At 42.4% G+C, this 20,073-nt stretch overlaps 1 protein-coding gene across 1 annotated transcript; it reads left to right on the forward strand.

The window, feature by feature from the left end:
* Window positions 1–10,626: 10,626 nt before the first annotated feature.
* Window positions 10,627–19,988, forward strand: LOC127622502 (endothelin-2-like). Its single transcript, XM_052096604.1, has 4 exons — window positions 10,627–10,684; window positions 14,669–14,810; window positions 19,656–19,784; window positions 19,880–19,988. Exons 1-4 carry the CDS (start codon window positions 10,627–10,629, stop codon window positions 19,986–19,988), a joined length of 438 nt encoding a protein of 145 aa, XP_051952564.1.
* Window positions 19,989–20,073: the final 85 nt, after the last annotated feature.

A 20,073-nucleotide genomic window follows, 5' to 3' on the forward strand; every position in this document is an offset into this window, starting at 1 on the left:
TCAAAATATCTTCAGTATTTAAGGATACAGTTGACCAACGTGTGTTTTTCTGGTGGCATAATTACTATGATTCAGCACAAATATAACATAAATTATCTGTTGCTTAAGCTTTAATTCGTTTTGTTGTCTTATCTAATTCATACACTCTATAAGTGGTTCTTGGAATTATCAGAACCATTCAAATTCTGATGTACAACCCTTACCCCCACCCTCATGTGGAAATTAAAGGCAACCATACGTTCTTTTGAAACAGTATCAAAATGTGTGCAGATGCTATTTCCATTTCACCATACATTGTGAAATAGTAACCTACACACTAGCCGCTTTCATTGCAATGATGCGTTCACAAAATGAAGAGCTATATGTTAAAGAAAATGTGACTGGGGATGGTGAGGGGGTGGCATGAAGAAATTAGGAAAAAGTTATTAATGTAAAGAATCATTAAAAATAATAATGAATGGTATTATTAATAATTTTAGCAGGGAACCGGTTTTATTTTCCATAATTAAAGCTTCTCATGAGTGAGAAGTTTGGAAATGTACATCAAAATATTGCCTCCAGAGCTGTAGGGGACTTGCAAAAATAATATGTGAAACAGTAGGCTAAGGGATAATATACAGTCAGCCAGTCATAATCACAAAATAACCCCCTTCAGGGTGATACAAGATCCCTGCTATTTGCATGGGCGTCAGAGTTTATTTTTGTGATAATAATCAGCTGACTGTACATTATTCCACGTATTACATGGCCACTTGACTAATCAGAATCAAGTAGGCTATTCCAGAGAACCATGTAATAATGTACCATAAACATTTTAAACAGTGGTAATACATTGCTGCCCTGGCTACATTGCATTCTTAATTCAGGGGTGGCATCCAGTTACAATCTCAGAAATAAGTAGGTTATCATAGTATTCCCTGTACAGAATATTTGCATAATGCAAAAAATACTGTAAGTAATAAGGTAGTATGCTATTCTGAACATTAGACAAAGAATAACCTTTAACTCCACAAAACAACTAATGACTGACAAAAACCTGGGGAATACACAAACTGATTAAATGTATAGGCCTACATTGAATGCACTGTAAGTCACTTAGGATAAAAGCATCTTCCAAATGTGAAAGTAAATGAAAATGTTAATAAAAAGCTAAGCTTTGCAATACACTAGGGGAAAAAGGAGGAACAAATGCACGACTGGGAGTGTAATTATGTGGAAATAAAATAAATACTATTAATGGGGGTTTGATCAGTGATCTATGATAGTGACAACATACAGTATGCAAATATGGTTGTAAATCTGATAAACTGTAAAGCATTCTGTGTAAGAATATTTTGTAAGAACATTGTACGACATGGATTCAGCATTGAGAAAAATCCTGGGTGCCATGTTTGACAGGATTGCCTTGAAATCAGCCACTAAATCTAACCGAAAGTCGTACCTGAGCATGAGCTGAGGTACAACTAACAAAGCAAATGTATATGTTGATCTATGAATTAAATATGTGATGGTACTTACCCTTGAACATCTTGTTAAATAAGAGAGTCGTGAACTTTAACATACCTTTAAAGGAACTTTCCGCAAAAAAGAAAAAGATAAGAAAAAAAAATATGACAAGTGCGGGAATCACCTCGTACAGTCTACGGTTATGAGGTTAAAAATAATCACGTGACTTTTATAAAAATAAAAATGTTTTTATCCTTTTTAGAGATTTTCAGGCTAATGAGTAGAAAATGATAGTCGTGTCAAAAAAAAAAGAAGACTTAGTTAACTTATTTTGAATACAGCGTTACAGTACTTGAAGCTATTCACGTGACTTTATTAACGTGAATAGCTTCAAGTTTGAACGTTTTCCAGATTTGACCACTAGGTGGAGTTAAAGTGCACTTTTTCCTGTCAGAAAAAGCATGTTAGTAGATTTGATTAAAAAATGATAGATTCCAGTGCAACTGAAAATTAATAATCAATACTCAATTTATTTATCATTCTTTTTAGTTAACAGCATTTCTGACAACTGCATTTAAACCATCTATGCATTCTGATACCTTTTAGGCCTAGGCGAAATAAAGTTAAATGTATGCAAATATTATTGAGGGGAAAAAATTACATTACACCATCGTTAATGTACAAGAGTAGACTGAAATATCTGCTAAAAATCATAATTTGTGAGTGACTGCATGACCTTTAACAATGTCATAGGCTACCTATAATTCTGAGACAAAAAAAAAAAAAAAAACTCTATTAGCCGCCATTATTAACATTATTAGTATGATATTAACATGATCAATTCCCACAGAAAGAGCAAGGTTTAAAATACATTTGTTATTTGCAGCAATAAAAAAAAAACACACAAAAAAAAAAAAAAACATAGGAAACTTAAAATGTGTCCACCTCTAAGTAAACATCTTTTCCTCATATATTATTATGGGCTTAAAGGGGGAAGTGAAGCTGAGGGTCTGTGAGAGTCCAGGGGAGTGTGTAAAAAAATAAAAAACTACACCTGTGTCTACGAGGCAGATAAAGGGAGCAGAGTGCAAATTATATATTCTATTGTATATTGGTTTTCAGGGGCAATGGTAGTTTTAGAGACTGCCAAGCTTTGTCATTATCTGCTCAAAGATCGAGGACACAATATGCACACACAATTCATGGAATCCTACACTCTGTTGAAGGTCCACAGTGGAAATTGATGACAGAGGTTGCGGGTACTGGATCGCACACTTGAGGCCTTGAGCTTCAAGTTGATCCATCTGCAAGTATGCAAATATTGTGGGTACAGACACAATACTAAGGTTAATTTAAACCATCAGCTTTCTTATAATGTCACAATAAAACTAAAATAAATATATCCTTATTAAACACAGAATATAAGGGTAGTTACAAAAAACATCCCACTGCATACTTGCCTGTTATGGATTACATTTTGAACTAAAACAGTAAAAACAGAGCACCAGAGTTGGTGCAGAAAGGTACTTGGTCTGAATGTAGCCTCAGACAACTTGGTCTTGCTTCTTGAAGGTATTTTGCATGAATGAGGAAAACTTCTGTAAAAAGAGAGCTATGTTATTTCAGCATAAGGGTGACAATATTGCTGATGGATTGACAACACAAACACAAAACAATGATAATATTTATACATATAAACACACACACACACACACACACACATATAGACATTATATTTACATTTGCATTAAACTGAGTTGGGTAATCTTTAAATAATCTACATTATAAATCAAATTTAATTTGAAGTATTTAAGAAATTACTCAATTCATGTTAATGTAAATTTGTCATAAAATTGGAAATGGCAAATTTTTATAGACTGAAATATTTGTATGAGTGAATTATTACATGATCTAGTGACACAGTTTCTCTGTTAAAAATAAATAATGAGAGATAATTCATCCCCCATTTAATTTTAACTCATTTTTTGGTTCCTGGATTCTAATCATTGACAGTTTGTTTAAATTAAAGTTTAATTAAAAATGAACAATTCTGTTGAAAAGATTTGAAGATTTGTTCTTGTGTAGTGGTTAGTATTTTGTGGAAACAGCAAATTTATTGAATCAGAGATTCCACATGCGTTGAGATTTCCATTTGAAATGGTATTTTAATTTGTATTAGTTTAAAGTGGTCATGAGGAATAACATTTTCCTTGATCTTTTGACCTTTTCTGTTGATACGCAATCCCACCACGTGCGGTAGTGACATCACTCTGCTTACATTTAATATATAATTTACCATCTATACATTTAATTAATGTTAACAAATGATACATCTTTTCAATGGTCTATGGGTTCAACATTGATATCCGATCTCTGTTTCACGATAGCAATGCTTAAGAAACAGCAATTTAGTTATTTGTGTCAGGACTACAAATGAAATCATGCAATATCAAAACGGGACTTCATACCTTTGTTATGAAAACGCGATCGCCAGATGAATCCAGTTCACCACACTTGGGTCCATGACAAGCGTTTATTAAAAAACATCCAATAGCACTTTGTCCATAAAAGTTAAATATTGATATATTCTTCATTGTTTACATGAGATCTCGCCTGAAAGATTTACCCTCCGTCGTCGTTCTTCAACAAACTATGCAATTTGAGCAGCATTAATGTTGTAAAACTGTATAATATCTTATATATTAGAGTCTCATAAACAAAAGTCTCCAAAGTCTATTTTTAAAAATGCGGCATAGTTTTGTTCATTGTAATGATTACCCTGTCTTGTCTCTCTGTTGCCCCCTTGTTTTCTGTCTTGTCACTTTTCACTTCTTAAGTTTTCACTTTAGTCCCTTATTTAATTCCATAGTCCACCCTGTCTCGTTTCACTGTTGCCCTCTCGTTTTCCATCTTGTTGTCACTTTAGTCCTTTATTTGATTCCACAACCCTCTGTTAGCGTTCGTATTCACTGTTCATTGTTTACACCTGCCCTGGTTAATTTGCCTTTGGTTTCTGTTTATCACCTTGTTACCTTGTTTGAGTTCTGTTCTTTCATTGGCCACCTTTCCCACGTTTGTCTATTTATACCCCGTGTCTTTGTGCTGTCTTTGTCGATCGTTGTTTGATGTCAACCTGGTGTGTGATTCTCCCTCGAATGCCCTCTTTGTTCATCTCGTGTTTAGTTTACACTTTTATGTTTCCTTTCCCCATCGTGGGCTGATCCTTTGTGTTTTTCCTGTGCTGTTCATTTAATAAAGTTTGAACTGCGTTTGGATCCGTACCTCCTCGTCTGCCTCATTGCTCAAACGTAACAGAACGATCGACCACAATGGATCCAGCAGTTTTTCAGGCAAATTACGATCTGCTCAGCCTGAAGCAAGGGGACCGACCTATTGAAGACCACATTCACGACTTCCTGGCTCTGGCAAACGTCTCTGACTTTCCAAATTACTCTCTCGTGGTCTTCTTCCGAGGCAACCTGAATGATGGGCTGAAGGAGCGGCTGCCTCCGGCTACGCGCGACTGGACGCTTGACGCATTCGTTGAAGAGACCCTACAGATCTGCGGTTCTCATCTAACTGTGGACATCATCGAGGAGGACCCCGTAGCGCCTCCCGCAGAATTGACCCTCCATTCGCCCGTGGTTCGTCCTTTCGCGCCGGTCAACGAGCCAGCGCGGTCCTCCTCGTCTGCCCGGAGAAGCATGTCACGGTGAGCGCGCTAGAGCCCACGCATGTCACGGTGAGCGCGCTAGAGCCCACGCATGTCACGGTGAGCGAGCTAGAGCCCACGCATGTCACGGTGAGCGAGCTAGAGCCCACGCATGTCACGGTGAGCGAGCTAGAGCCCACGCATGTCACGGTGAGCGAGCTAGAGCCCACGCATGTCACGGTGAGCGAGCTAGAGCCCACGCATGTCACGGTGAGCGAGCCAGAGCCTGTAGCCTCAGACGTCAATGAGCCAGTGCAGCAAGCCTCAGACGTCAATGAGCCAGCGCCTGCAGCCTCGACCGTCCCTGAGCCAGCGCCTGCAGCCTCGACCGTCCCTGAGCCAGCGCCTGCAGCCTCGACCGTCCCTGAGCCAGCGCCTGCAGCCTCGACCGTCCCTGAGCCAGCGCCTGCAGCCTCGACCGTCCCTGAGCCAGCGCCTGCAGCCTCGACCGTCCCTGAGCCAGCGCCTGCAGCCTCGACCGTCCCTGAGCCAGCGCCTGCAGCCTCGACCGTCCCTGAGCCAGCGCCTGCAGCCTCGACCGTCCCTGAGCCAGCGCCTGCAGCCTCGACCGTCCCTGAGCCAGCGCCTGCAGCCTCGACCGTCCCTGAGCCAGCGCCTGCAGCCTCGACCGTCCCTGAGCCAGCGCCTGCAGCCTCGACCGTCCCTGAGCCAGCGCCTGCAGCCTCGACCGTCCCTGAGCCAGCGCCTGCAGCCTCGACCGTCCCTGAGCCAGCGCCTGCAGCCTCGACCGTCCCTGAGCCAGCGCCTGCAGCCTCGACCGTCCCTGAGCCAGCGCCTGCAGCCTCGACCGTCCCTGAGTCAGCGCCTGTGGCCCCGATCGTCCAAGAGCTAGTGCCAGTAGCCATGACCGTCCAAGAGCCAGTGCCAGTGCCAATGGCCGTGACCGTCCAAGAGCCAGCGCCTCGAGCCTTCCAGGGCTCCTCCTCCCGAGCTTCCAGAGCTCAGCCATCCGAAGTTTCCCGAGCTTTCCAGAGCTCAGCCATCCGAGTTTCCCGAGCTTTCCAGAGCTCAGCCATCCGAAGTTTCCCGAGCTTTCCAGAGCTCAGCCATCCGAAGTCTCCCGAGCTTTCCAGAGCTCAGCCATCCGAGTCTCCCGAGCTTCCAGAGCTCAGCCATCCGAGTCTCCCGAAGCTTTCCAGAGCTCAGCCATCCGAAGTCTCCCGAGCTTTCCAGAGCTCAGCCATCCGAGTCTCCCGAGCTTTCCAGAGCTCAGCCATCCGAAGTCTCCCGAGCTTTCCAGAGCTCAGCCATCCGAAGTCTCCCGAGCTTTCCAGAGCTCAGCCATCCGAAGTCTCCCGAGCTTTCCAGAGCTCAGCCATCCGAGTCTCCCGAGCTTTCCAGAGCTCAGCCATCCGAGTCTCCCGAGCTTTCCAGAGCTCAGCCTCCCGAGCCTTCCAGAGCTCCGCCTCCCGAGCCTTCCAGAGCTCCGCCTCCGAGCCTTCCAGAGCTCCGCTCTCGAGCCTCTCGAGTCTTCCAGGACTCCGCCTCTCGAACCTACCAGGGGTCCGCCCTCAAGCCTCTCGAGCCTCCCAGGGCTCCACCTCCTGAACCTCTCGAGCCTACCAGGGCTCTGCCCCCTAAGCCTCCTACGGCTCCACCCCCAGAGCCTCTCGAGCCTCCTGCAACTCCGCCTCACGGGCCTCCAGAGCCTCCGATTGCTCCGCCTCTCGATCCACCTCTCAGAGCCTCTGAGCCTGTGTCTCTCAGCCTCCCAGAGCCTCCTCTGAGCCTCCCTACGAGCCTCCAGCCTCTCGAGCCTCCCAGGGCTCTGCCTCAAGCCTCTCGAGCCTTCCAGGGCTCTGCCCCTCAAGCCTCTCGAGCCTTCCAGGGCTCCGCCTCTCAAGCCTCTCTCGAGCCTTCCAGGGCTCCGCCCCTCAAGCCTCTCGAGCCTTCCAGGGCTCCGCCTCTCAAGCCCCCTCGAGCTTCCCTGGGCTCTACCCTTCAAGCCTCTCGAGTCATCCACGGCTCTGCCTTCCGAGCCTCCTCCAGAGCCTCCTACGGCTCTGCCTCCAGAGCCTCCAGCTGCTCCGCCTCCTGAGCCTTCCTTGGCTCCGCCTCCTGTGCCTTCCTCAGCTCCGTCCCCGGAGCCTTCCAGGCCTCCGCCTCAAGAACTGTCTACGGCGCCACCGCCCTCAGCTCTGCCTCCTGAGCCTCCAGAGCCTCCCTCTGCACCGCCTCCTGAGCTTTCCAGGGCTGCTCGAGCCTCCTACTGCCTCCAGAGCCTCCAGAGCCTTCTAGGCTCCGCCTCTAGAACCTCCTTCGGCTCCGCCTCCTGAGCCTCCCTCAGCTCCGCCTTCTGAGCCTTCTACACCATCGCCTCCCCCGGCTCCGCCTCCAGCCCTCCACGGCGCCGCCTCCCAAGCCTTCTACGGCTCTGCCCACAGGGTACACCATGGCTCTGCCTGCCTCTGCTCTGCCCCAGGGTCTCCTGCGGCCCTGCCTATGCCTCCTGCGCGCCGCCACCCAAGTCTTCGACTGCCCCGCCTCAGAGGTCCTCCTTGGCTCCGCCTCACGCTGCTCCGCCAGCTCCCCAGTGGCCACACCTCCCAGGTCCCCTGAACCGCCATTGGCCCATGACCACCTCCCAGGCCACCGAAGCTGGCCTCTGTCCTGTGGCCTCCTCCCAGGCCTCCTGACCCGTCCCTGTCTTGTGGCCTCCTCCCAGGGCTTCTGACCCTGTTCCCGTCCCTGTGGCCTCCACCCAGACCTCCTGCCCCTGTTTCTGTCCTGAGTCCTCTTCCCTGGCCTCCTGACCCAGTCCCTGCCCAGTGGCCTCCTCCCAGGCCCCCGACCCGTCCCTGTCCTTGCCAAGTGGCCAGCTCCCGGGCCATCTAAACCGGCCTCTGTTCTGCGGCCACCTGACCCTGGTCCCTTGACACACCCCCATAGACTGCTTGCCTGCCCTCTCGGCCTCCATGGTCTATCTATCTACCCTCTCCACCTCCCTGGACTGCCTAATGGCCCCCGCGGACTTCCTGCCTGCCCAGTGTACCCCCCCTGGTCCGCCCATGTGCCCACTTGTCTCTGTCTGTTTGCCCCTGGTGCCCTCATTTTGGTTTTTCTTTGTGGGTCTTTTTCGTCTTTTGTTGTTTTGATCGTCTGGAATCCGATCCTTTAGGGGGGGCTATGTAATGATTACCCTGTCTTGTCTCTCTGTTGCCCCCTTGTTTTCTGTCTTGTCACTTTTCACTTCTTAAGTTTTCACTTTAGTCCCTTATTTAATTCCATAGTCCACCCTGTCTCGTTTCACTGTTGCCCTCTCGTTTTCCATCTTGTTGTCACTTTAGTCCTTTATTTGATTCCACAACCCTCTGTTAGCGTTCGTATTCACTGTTCATTGTTTACACCTGCCCTGGTTAATTTGCCTTTTGGTTTCTGTTTATCACCTTGTTACCTTGTTTGAGTTCTGTTCTTTCATTGGCCACCTTTCCCACGTTTGTCTATTTATACCCCGTGTCTTTGTGCTGTCTTTGTCGATCGTTGTTTGATGTCAACCTGGTGTGTGATTCTCCCTCGAATGCCCTCTTTGTTCATCTCGTGTTTAGTTTATACTTTTATGTTTCCTTTCCCCATCGTGGGCTGTTCCTTTGTGTTTTTCCTGTGCTGTTCATTTAATAAAGTTTGAACTGCGTTTGGATCCGTACCTCCTCGTCTGCCTCATTGCTCAAACGTAACATTCATAATAGCCAAGCAGTGCAGTCAGATTTTGTGTTGTCTTGAAAAGAGGAGCCTTAATTTTACTCTGTACACCGCCCAGCGATTTTACAGAGAAAAAAAGCTTGCAGGAACCTCATTTTTTGTTAGAACATCTTCAAATTTGACACAACTTCTTTAGACTTGTGGCTTTGAGAACATTGCATTTCTGGGTTGTCTTGGCACTTATATTATTGTTTTATGTTCGATTATAAAAACATGTTCAGCACAAAATATTTCCATTACTATAAACTTCAGCTTCTTTAATTTAAAAAAAATATCAACATATATTCATTCTGAACTTGGGAAATAAAGCCCAAAGTGTCTTCTTTCAAAAGATACTACAACTGTGTCCAAACTCCAAAGGGTCCAGTAAATACAACCATTTAAGTTCAGGTATGTCATTTTCATGGTTTGTGCTCAAAAAGGGGGTGCGTATCAACAGGTTAAGAGGTCAGTGTACTATAAAAACATACCGTAAGATTTACAAAAATAACATTTTTAGAAACATTATAGCTTGTTTCTACTGCAAAACTTGTGTAACATTGGCAGAGTGTCTCATGGTTCACAGCTCAGTTTGAGGAGTGTGAGCACGTAACCATTTTTTCAGACAGTCTGACAAACTGTTCATTAAATGTCTCCCACAGCTGCAGGAAGAAAACGTTTGGGGCTCTGAAGTTCTCCTTCCTTCCCTCCTCCACATCACCTCACCTCATGGATCTAATTGCTGTAGCCAGGGGCTCTGTAACCAAATATATTGTTTTGTGTCACAGCCAGCCTTTAATTATCTCTCCTGAATCCAATACTAAGCCTAACTAATGAGAAATCAAAAAGTGAGCTAAATAGAATTAAGATGGGAAAAAATAACTCCTGTGGTGTTGCATATACTGTAATACAACAGTTTGCTCCCACTGGGACCCACAACGTTTACACTACAGTTCATACTGTATCTCTTAGCTTGGATGTGCCATGGAGCTTGTGTTATCTCAATCTTTGCTCTGAAATGAGAGCAAGAACTGTGGACATAAAATAAGCATTTTAAAGGAACCCTCAGCAATTAAGAGAGTCTGGCACACAGATGCTTATATTAAGATGTTTCAATTGGCTTTTTTATTGTTTTAATAAAGATTGAGGTCTACCACAATGGGCTTCCCTTAGGTTGGAGAAAAAGATCTGGTCTGTCTAGGCTTTCTACTTAAAAATATGGGTTTCCTCTCCAGGCTGTAGTTTTGACTTTGTTCTTCAAACCTCCATTCCTAACATAGCATCAGGCATGGGACAACAACAGTGCATATAAATTCCCATGATGTGCCATCTTATTGATGAAGTCCAACGTGATCCACTCTTGCCACTATTCTATGATGCGCCGAAATGGTCATATTGGAAGCACTTGATGAGAAAAGACAATGTGGAGAAGCCTTTTTAACATGTTTTCTAGTCAAGTATTTCCTTTTTAAGATCACTTATCCAAACATAGAGTATAAATTCTCTCTGTCTCTTTCCCACGGTCACTCACAAACAAACACCTGTCCCTAGTATTGAGAAGAACAACTTGGCAGGGTGATCTCAAGAAAAAAGATGGGGGGGTGGAGGGTGTGGTAGGCTAGAGGTGTCTACAGAGTGGCAAGAGTTTCTGAGAGACACTACAGGTTGCTCTCTCTACACAACTTTTCTCTCAACCATTGGATAAACATCAAGGACTTTTTCACAGTAGTAGGCACCCCAATGCTCTTACATTTTTGGAAAGTATCATTATGGATTTTTCCTTCTTATTCTTGATAAATGCAATGGTTTTGATAATGGAACAACAAGGTAAATACCTATCACATTTTTTTATATTTCTAGCTTTATGCTATTCATCAGAGTAATCAATTGCTGTTTACATTTGCTTTTCTCTTGACTGTTCTGTGTACTTTCAATTTTGACATCATGTTTAATTATTAAAAGCATTTGTTCAATCAAAAAAATTTCATTTAGTAATTTGAATGCATAAACTAACTGTTATTAATGTTTAAAGAAAATAAATTACTCACTGTCGAATAATTAGTTTATGATATAAATGCTGAATTCTATTATCTTAAGGTGAGAATATCTGAAGTCCCACTCAGATCAAAGGAGATATTACAACACCAATATCAGTCACAATATGCAGTTAAAAGAATTGATTGAACTATTCAACTCTTGAATTATGGTTAAATGTGGCATAAAATGCTGCTTAATCCCGTCTGGTTTGAGCATGTATAAGGTGTAAACCCCCATGTGCAGGCCATTTTCTACCACTTCTATGGACCACAGAACATGTTTCTTCCCCCAAAGTGTGGCAGGGGTACCAATTGCCTGAGAATGGTCTAGCTGGAAGCAACGCTGTGGGTAGTTTTAATTTTAATAGTGCTGGAGTATTCATAGCCAGTGCAAGTCTTCTCTAGAAACAAGTTCAAGTAACAAGACAAGAGGAAATGTTTTAGATTTGTGAACAAACATGAAATTGTGATAATTTCTGATTTTACCCGGGAACTTTGTGAGTGTAGGTCTTAAATCAGCTAACATAATTATGTTTGCAAGCTGGTCCATGATTCCTTTATAACAAAATTAGCTGTTGAGCTCTTCAAGTTTCAGCATTATTTGTGTTTGTTGTGAAAAACTGTAGGTAATTGGGCTATCACAATTCATGACAAAATATTGTTATTACAGTGGATTTCTGGACAATACAATACAATACAGTGAGTTTCAAGCCAGGTTTCCCACAGTATCAAAGATAAGTAAAGGTTTACTTGTTCAAATCTTGCTAACACAAACAGGCTTACAACACAAAACCTGATGCTGCTTCTTCACAGGTGAGGAAAGTGTGGTTCTGCGTTGGTGGTTCTGGATTTATAATTCCTTCCCTGTCATTTCTGATCCACCTTGGCACAGTTTGCAGTCCTCTCTCTCCCTTCAGGGCATGGGTCACAAAATTACATTTTTCTTGGGAAAACAAATCATGCATAGGAGAGCTACAGAGCTTACTTCAGGTTTGACGTCCAGTCTCACAGTATCTAGCTGGAGCAGTCTAGCTTTATAATGTTTGAAATGAATAAATACATGATGCTGTATTCAAAGGTTTTTATTTATTTTAATGTTTTATATTTAACTTTAAATAAATCAGTTTTCCTATCACTCTGTCAGTATTTATTTAGATTGATCTGTTTGAACTTCTGTTGTTTTTAAATGTGATCTATAAATAAAAGTAGACTTGACTTATAAGATTTTACAGGGATGAAGAAAATGTTTCCTGAATGGATCTCTCTCAGATGGTTACGGTTTTGGGTAGGGTAGCATATAATCAGATGTATGTGAATTATGCCAGGCATTTTAAGCAGATATTCCAATGAATAAAAAATTCCAAACTTATCAAGAATAAACTCAGACCTATCTGAGAAATAATTATGGATGTCAACCGATTTCCTCCTTTTAAACAGCATCAAGACAGTCAAACCACATGTTGTGTATCACATTTCTATAGTTAGCCTCCACAACATTGTTATATTGATAGATCACAGTGATCACTCCCCAAAGATCAATTTCCACTATGCTTAAAGACCTGGGCATGCAATTTCATCCTTCTCTATGAAGAACTTAGTGCCTCAGGACACGCACACTTGACTGCGCTCCTAAGAATTCAATTTGGTTAAAATGAAATAATAAAACATAAATAAATAGCCTCTAGAGCTATCTTCCCAAACACCTCCCAAATCCAGAGCCTTCAACAGAGATCTTGGAATGTACCTCTGAATTTTAATGCTTTCAAAACATGTTTGACACAGTGGGGAAATTGCACCGGGTTTACCAGTGAACATGCGGTCAGATTCGGATAACATGTAGTGAACTTGAATTTTTTCATTGAGATTTGTTTATCTGTAGGAGAGGAATCATGTTGCCCATGTACAGGGTGTAAGCGAGGAATCTGTTTTTCATTCAAGTTTTAAAACCCCAAACATCGGAAGCTGTAGTGGTGGTTTGCTTTGTAGAAGCATCTACATGCGCTGCAGGAATCCTTGAGGCATATAATGTGGTTGGCCACTGATTCGTAGTTGCTGTCTTCTTTAAACACAATCCACATGGGCCACTGTAACGAGTAAGCAGCGAGGCAGACGAGGAGGTGCGGATCCAAATGCAGTTAACTTTATTGAATGATCAAAATAAACAAATAAACACAAAGGAAAAACCCTCAATGGGGAAATAAACAAAGCTGAACACACGGGAAGGGCAAACATACCAGCTAACAACACTCAACGATAGACAAGGACTGAACCAAAAACCAGGGTATAAATACAAGAACATAGGAAAAAGGGACCAATGAACAAACAGAACTCCAAACAAGATAACAAAGGAAAAAACAGAGGCAAGTGGTAAATTAACGAGGGCAGGTGCACACAATGAACGGTGATCACGAACGCTAACAAAGAGACTATGGAGTTACACCAGGGACAAAAGTGAAAACTAAGGAATGCAAAAGTGACAAAAATGGCAAACAAAAGGGCAACAGTGAAACAAGACAAGGTAAACATAACAGCCACTTGGCTTTTTATTCACCTCTACTTCAATGAAGCTAAACCGTAAACTATTTTGTTTTGATACGTTCTTAATTTTTATTCTTTTGTTAACACCGTATTATTTTGATTGCTATTGTATTGCAAATTACTTCTGAATTGATTACCTATGAGATGATTATAGACAAATAATTAATAGACTGTTCACAATAATCATAGACAATAATAGACCAAAGAGAGAAAGACAGTTTTAACAGCATCAACAGATTAGACATCTTATGTCTTTGAACTCATCAAATGTAGACAATGCTGCAACAAATATTTTGAAAAATTTGGAGATTTTGGCTCAGATATAAAATATCAAAGCAAAAATCTTGGGCTTTGAAACTGGGGGGACTAGAAGGATATTAATTGAGAGTCTCCCATGTTTGTTGAGCTAGTCTCCTGTAGTCTTTGCATTAGTTGTAGCTGTATTGAGAGAGTTGATGAGAAGCAATGGATCATCAGTGTTTTAAATTGACGATCAATGCTGTGATCATCAACAATTAAATTGATCAAATGATGGCTAAATTGACAATATGGAGACAGCTATCTACAGGATACAAACCACCATATTGCTTACAAAATTATGTGGGAGTGCTATACAGTGATGTATCAGATGATAATAACATGTTACTTGATATATGCCTAGGTACTTAATGGTGACCATATTCATCTACCATGGGATTACCATTGAAATTCGAAGAATACCATGGTAGATGCAAAAAAAAAAAAACGTGTCGAAAAACATAGTATAATACATCAATCAGCCACAACATTAAAACCTCTGAAGGTGTCCTGTGGTATCTGGCACCAAGAAGTTAGCAGCAGATCCTTTATGTACTGTACATTGCAAGATGGGGCCTCCTTGGATCTAACTGGTTGGTCCAGCACATCCTAGAGATGCTCAATTGGATTGAAATCTGGGGAATTTTGAGGCCAAGTCAACACCTTGAACTCTTTGTCATGTTCTTCAAACCATTCCTGAACAATTTTTGCAGTGTGGCAGGGAGCATTATCCTGCTGAAAATTCAAGAACTGTCTGTTCACATGCTGCCTAAAATATCCCACCCCTTGACAGGTGCCATTGTAACAATATAATCAATGTTACCCACTATATATATATATATATATATATATATATATATATATATATATATGAACAATAAAGTTATCTATACCTCTTTTCTTTGTTTTGCAGCCTACACAACATCCTTGTCAATCCCAGGGTTCCATGCGAACAGAAGCTCATCGGTGAACCATACTGCACAAATCCATCATCGTGAGAGGCGCTGCTCCTGTGAAAACCTGAAGGACAAGGAGTGTGTGTACTTTTGCCATATAGGAATTGTTTGGGTCGATTCACCCAGGTACAACAACACCTACTGTAGTCCAAAAACACAACCCAGGAAAGAACAAATATTTATTGAGATTTACTGATAAAAGAGAAACATAATGTTGAAAAATACATTGGGTAAATAACTAGGGGGAGGTTGATTTATGTGGGGAGCAGTGACGTGCGGTGATGTCTTAAAGAGGCTAGGCACTGAGTTATGAAAGCCAGATTACCTGATTTATTGTTTAAGATAATAATACGTAATAACAGTGAACGTTACACACAAGCGCGTCATATCAAGAAATGTACAAATCAGGATGTATATCGTGTACTCTCTCTCTCTCTCTCTCTCACGCACACACACACACACAAGCACGTAAACAGTAGACGTTACGCATTTATCAGATCCTTCAAAACCTCTCGGTTTTCCTTTACCTTTTGATTGTGGTAGGTTATATTCAGCTTCCCTTGCTCGTCAAGTGCAAGTTCGATCCGAGATTTTCCAAAGGTTTTCAGTGTAATTTGACACTGGATGTGAGCTGACGACTTTTCATGCTTGGTTAAAGCTGCGGGCAGGTTGTTCAAATCACAATATCCCGCTGAAGTCCAAACAGTCTGACTGGTTGAAAAAAGCAGGCAGGGATAGCAATACAGCCGCTGATTGTTAGCACAGCCACATAGCCAATCTTTTCTTACATACCAATCAGTTTGAAATGATCAGATAATTTTTGGGCCCTTTTGCTGTACTAGTCCATCGAAGGCTGGCATAGACCTCCCTCTTGCAATTAACTCATATTTGGAATTAAAATCGAGCTTGGAAAAATTTCTTAATTCCGTGATTACGGCCGGTGCTGTCATTTTGATTTTGAATTTGGCGGGGATTAGGCATGTACGCTAGCTGCAGTGTTGCCAGATTAGAAATGTCGAAGTATCGTACCAAAACCTCAAAATTATCGTTTTTTGAGAAAAATTATCGTACACGAACCAAATGCATAAATATAGCTATTTTCCAACAATTTTATTTTCCAAATAATTTTACAGCCAATTTAAACAAGCTGTGTAATACACTCACACTAACTGGAGGAAGTCTGAATACTTAACTTTTTTTTGCCAAAGTGCAAAAGATATGCCGACAGTCCACATTTTGAACTAGACCTTAAACTATGATACAGAGAGAAAAAAGTGCACAATTAACACTAGAAAGATTCAAATTCGATCTCTAAGTCGCTGTCATCATCGGATGCCACATCCACTTGTGCTGTGTTGGCAGATGTTGTTGGTCGGGGAATCCTTTCACGGTACAGATTGGATGCCGTCATGGAGTGCAGCATAGTGTTCGTCGGTTTGAAGGCGTGACACCAACCAGCATTCTTCACACACTCCGATGTGTGCAGGAGTCCATTCAGAGTGTCTGTAATGAGTCGGTTTCTTGGTTTTGTTTTGATTAGATTGACTTTTGAAAACACTCATTCGCATGACGCATTTGAGTGTGGAAACACAAGCACATCCAGAGCAAACTTTCCCAGTTCGCTGAACATGGCTATCCCCTGGAAATCCTCCAACATAGAAATATGATGACAAAATTCATCGACATCCATTTCTTTCGTGTCTTCACTTAAGGCCATGAGAGGCAATCGCCTCCACTGGTCATCAATGACTTGGAGACTGTCTGTGTCTGACATGTCAATCAGCCGTGGCACTTGTTCCATGAGGGGGAGCAGAGACGGATGCTCAACTCGTGCGTTTGCATCTGTTGCAGTGGCAGGAGAAAGGCATACAAGGTGGGTCAAGAGAGCATCATCAAAATCAAATCGTTTCTTGATTTCCCCGCAGGCAACCTGTAGAAATTTCTGACAGCGCACATAAAAATCTGTCAGATTTGCTGGCGAAATTTTTGCCTGCTGCTGCTGCACATGCTGCATCACCTTTATGCCCAAGTACATTGAGCTCAGTGTGACCTTTGGGCCATTATTGATGTCAATGTCTTTCAGTGGAGTGCGCATGACATGGTCCCTATCCATGAACGTCAGAAGCAGATCTTTGTAAGTCTTGCAGACCTTGCTTCTCAATGAAGTGATCACCACCTTTTCACTCTGAAAATACTGATTAAGACCTGTGAATTTCGGTAGGACCCATTCAAGGAAATAATAGAAGAGGCGTAGAGACTGGTCATTGAGTGAGTGAAAAATAGTCTCCGCAGCAGTAAGTCTGGCCTCAAGCCACTGATCTGTGAAAAAAAGACGGAGAGCATCCCATTGCGCAGACACACGTTTTACAACGTCGTTCAGTGACAGCCATCTAGTCTGTGACGGCTTGAGCATTTTGTGGGGCTCAACATGGCAAAAATCTTGGAATTCTCGGAGTTGCGCGATACGTTTTGCACTGTTTCTGAAGTACCCATAAATGTCTCTGGCTAAATCCTCACACCTACGAGGGAGTTGTCTGCATGCCTCGCTTGCACAAAGGTGCAGTGAATGGCACACGCAGCGCTGCACTGTGATGCCTGGAAGATCACTCCTGAGGCGGCTGGAGACAGAGTTGTGTTTCCCCATCATTGTGTTGCAGCCATCTGACCCGAACCCCACAATATTTTCGAGTGGTTCACCTGCATCAGTGAATGACTTCATCATCTCGGCGTAAAGTCGTTCCGTAGTGGCTCCCTCTCTAGCATGTCTGTGGTCGTCTGTGTTCGAGAAGATTTGTACCAGTTTCCAAAACCTGGTCTGAATCTTCCTTGGTCCCTCATCAAAAAAAACGACCAACTACACAGTGTTTTTACATAGCCTATGTCAGTTGATTCGTCAATCAAAACACTGAATTTCTTTCTTTTAAGAATTTCTGTTAGACTTTCAGAATAACAATCCCCAATGACATGCTTGGTTATAGCAGTCGTTTTTGTGCACCCAAGGGTCATATTTTGGGCTATTTGTGAATCGTGGAAAATATCTTTTAAGACCAAGACTAAATGGTCTGAGATTCTCAGAGGTACGTTGTACTCTGCCATGAACCCTGTTAACTTGATTTCAGCATTCTTCACAGATTCATCTAACTTTTGCTTTTCAGATTGTTTCTGTAGGCATTGTGCTATGGACCTTTGTGATGGGGCTAGATTTTTCTTTTTATCTGTATGTGTCTTGGACTTTTCATGATTTTTTAAAACCGTGATCTCTGCCACCATTTGGACGTTGCAACAACGACAGACTGCTTTAGCATCGTTTCCTGGGACAGGTTTTAGCCATCCTGCAAAAGTGGGGTCTTTTTCCCACTCTGTCCTATATGTTTGTGGCCTATGCTTACTTTTCTGCTGCTCTTCAGACTCTGCCTTCCTCTTCGCCCCTCCACTGTCCTCACCTTCCCTTTCTGAACTCATTTTTTTAGCACTTTACTGCTTCGTTTTGTTAAACTGATCTGTCTTCTTCGGCAAATCTGTAGTGTAGTGTTGACGTGTGGTGCCTCTGTGTGTGTGTGTGTGTGTGTGTGTGTGTGTGTGTGTGTGTGTGTGTGTGTGTGTGTGTGTGCATGTGCAGTAGCGTGCAGCCTAGCTCGAAATGATTCGGGGTCAGAGAGAGAAGCGGTAGGATGTGTGTTTGGACGAACGACTGAAAACTCTGAAATTATCGTACATTATGGGATTTTTTTCATTATTGATCGTACAAATACGATAATTATCGTACATCTGGCAACACTGGCTAGCTGTGGTGTAATGACGTTAGCTACGCAAATGTCCAGGAATATCTCGATTTTAATTAGTCCATGTCTGATATGTAACGGAGATGATTACGGGCATAACATATTTACGTCAAAAGGCACAGCAGATTTGTGCTTTTTGCCGTACATGTTAAAGAATACAGGATCGAAGTGCGCATGTGCAACATGGGTTTTCCGCTTGTCGTCTGCAATGAGTGGACCGTAAAAGCACTGCTTATTCTACCATTTGTTTTTAGTTGATTATGCGTAACTGCTACATTTGTCATCATAAGGTCTAAACAATTGGAATAACACACATATTGCATATATAAATCACAAGAATAAAAAGAATAAAAATACAAATACAAGTTTGTTATTTAATAAACATTTTATTTTTGAATTTTGGCAGGGTAGGCAGTGCCTAGTTTGCCTACCCAGACCGCACGTCAGTGGTGGGGAGTGATGTTGGAAACCTGTACATGCTGAAAGCACGTGTCTGGTTGCATTTAAGAGTGTGGTCTCATTAATGTGGCCCATGAATGGGGACCTCAGGACAAGCAGACTGCCTTTGGTGAAAAACAACCCTGAAACCATAGACTGAGGGTCTGGATCTTGGGAAATTAAATGACTAGCTGAGTGTGAACTCTTCTTATATCTCACAAGAGACAGCACTAAACTTTTTCAACATCAAAGAAGCATAACATATATCAAGAACTTTATTAGGAACACTGTGTTACTAATACAGTGCCTGACGTGGACTTCTGCTGTTGTAGCCATGATTGGCTGATTAAATATTTCACAAATAAGTAGGTGTACAGGTGTTACTAACAAAGTGCCTTGTGAGTGTATGTACAGTATATGACCCTGATTGCTCAGGACTGGTCAATGACAGATTATGGTCATTAGAGGACCATTCTTGTTGGAAAATCTCAATGTATATATATATATATATATAAAAGATAAAAAAGAATATATATATATATATAAAACATAGATGAGAAATGAATTCTCAGTTGTGAGAATTAAGACTTTATATTGCACAAGAGACCACAAGGTAAGACGACATCAGAATGCACTGTTACTGTAGTGCTAAGGAGTGGCCAGGAACAGGGGACATTTCTCATTTCTAATTATTAGTTAATTTCAAAATAGGGTTTAAATACACTCTCAAATACCAGATGTTCTCCTTCAGTCAGATCATTCCCTATGGTGTGGGCTCACTTCAAAGGCGTCTAACGCGAGATGTAAAACGATGCCTTTGCACGGACAGGAGAGATACAAAATGTGTGCAGTTTTGCTCTTTCTTGGATCTCCAACAAGTGTGAGTGATATTTAAATTTCACTGTATTTGTTTCAAACTAATTAAAAACCAAACTAAATATTTAACTGTTGCACTGTACTTGTTTTATTTTGCAGAGATGATAATGCTTCAGTCAAAAGGTACCATCCCAGGAACTCAAAAGAGCAATACAAGTTTGGATTCCCCCTGAGATTAAGGAGGCACAATCCAATCCAAACAACCTGAAATTGTAAAGGGAAAACTGTAATAACTTACTGTAGCCTATATTATTACTATCTGTGAAGCGAGCCTCACCATACAGTATGTCTAA

Source organism: Xyrauchen texanus, chromosome 28, assembly GCF_025860055.1.
Source record: "Xyrauchen texanus isolate HMW12.3.18 chromosome 28, RBS_HiC_50CHRs, whole genome shotgun sequence".
Lineage (NCBI taxonomy): Eukaryota > Metazoa > Chordata > Actinopteri > Cypriniformes > Catostomidae > Xyrauchen > Xyrauchen texanus.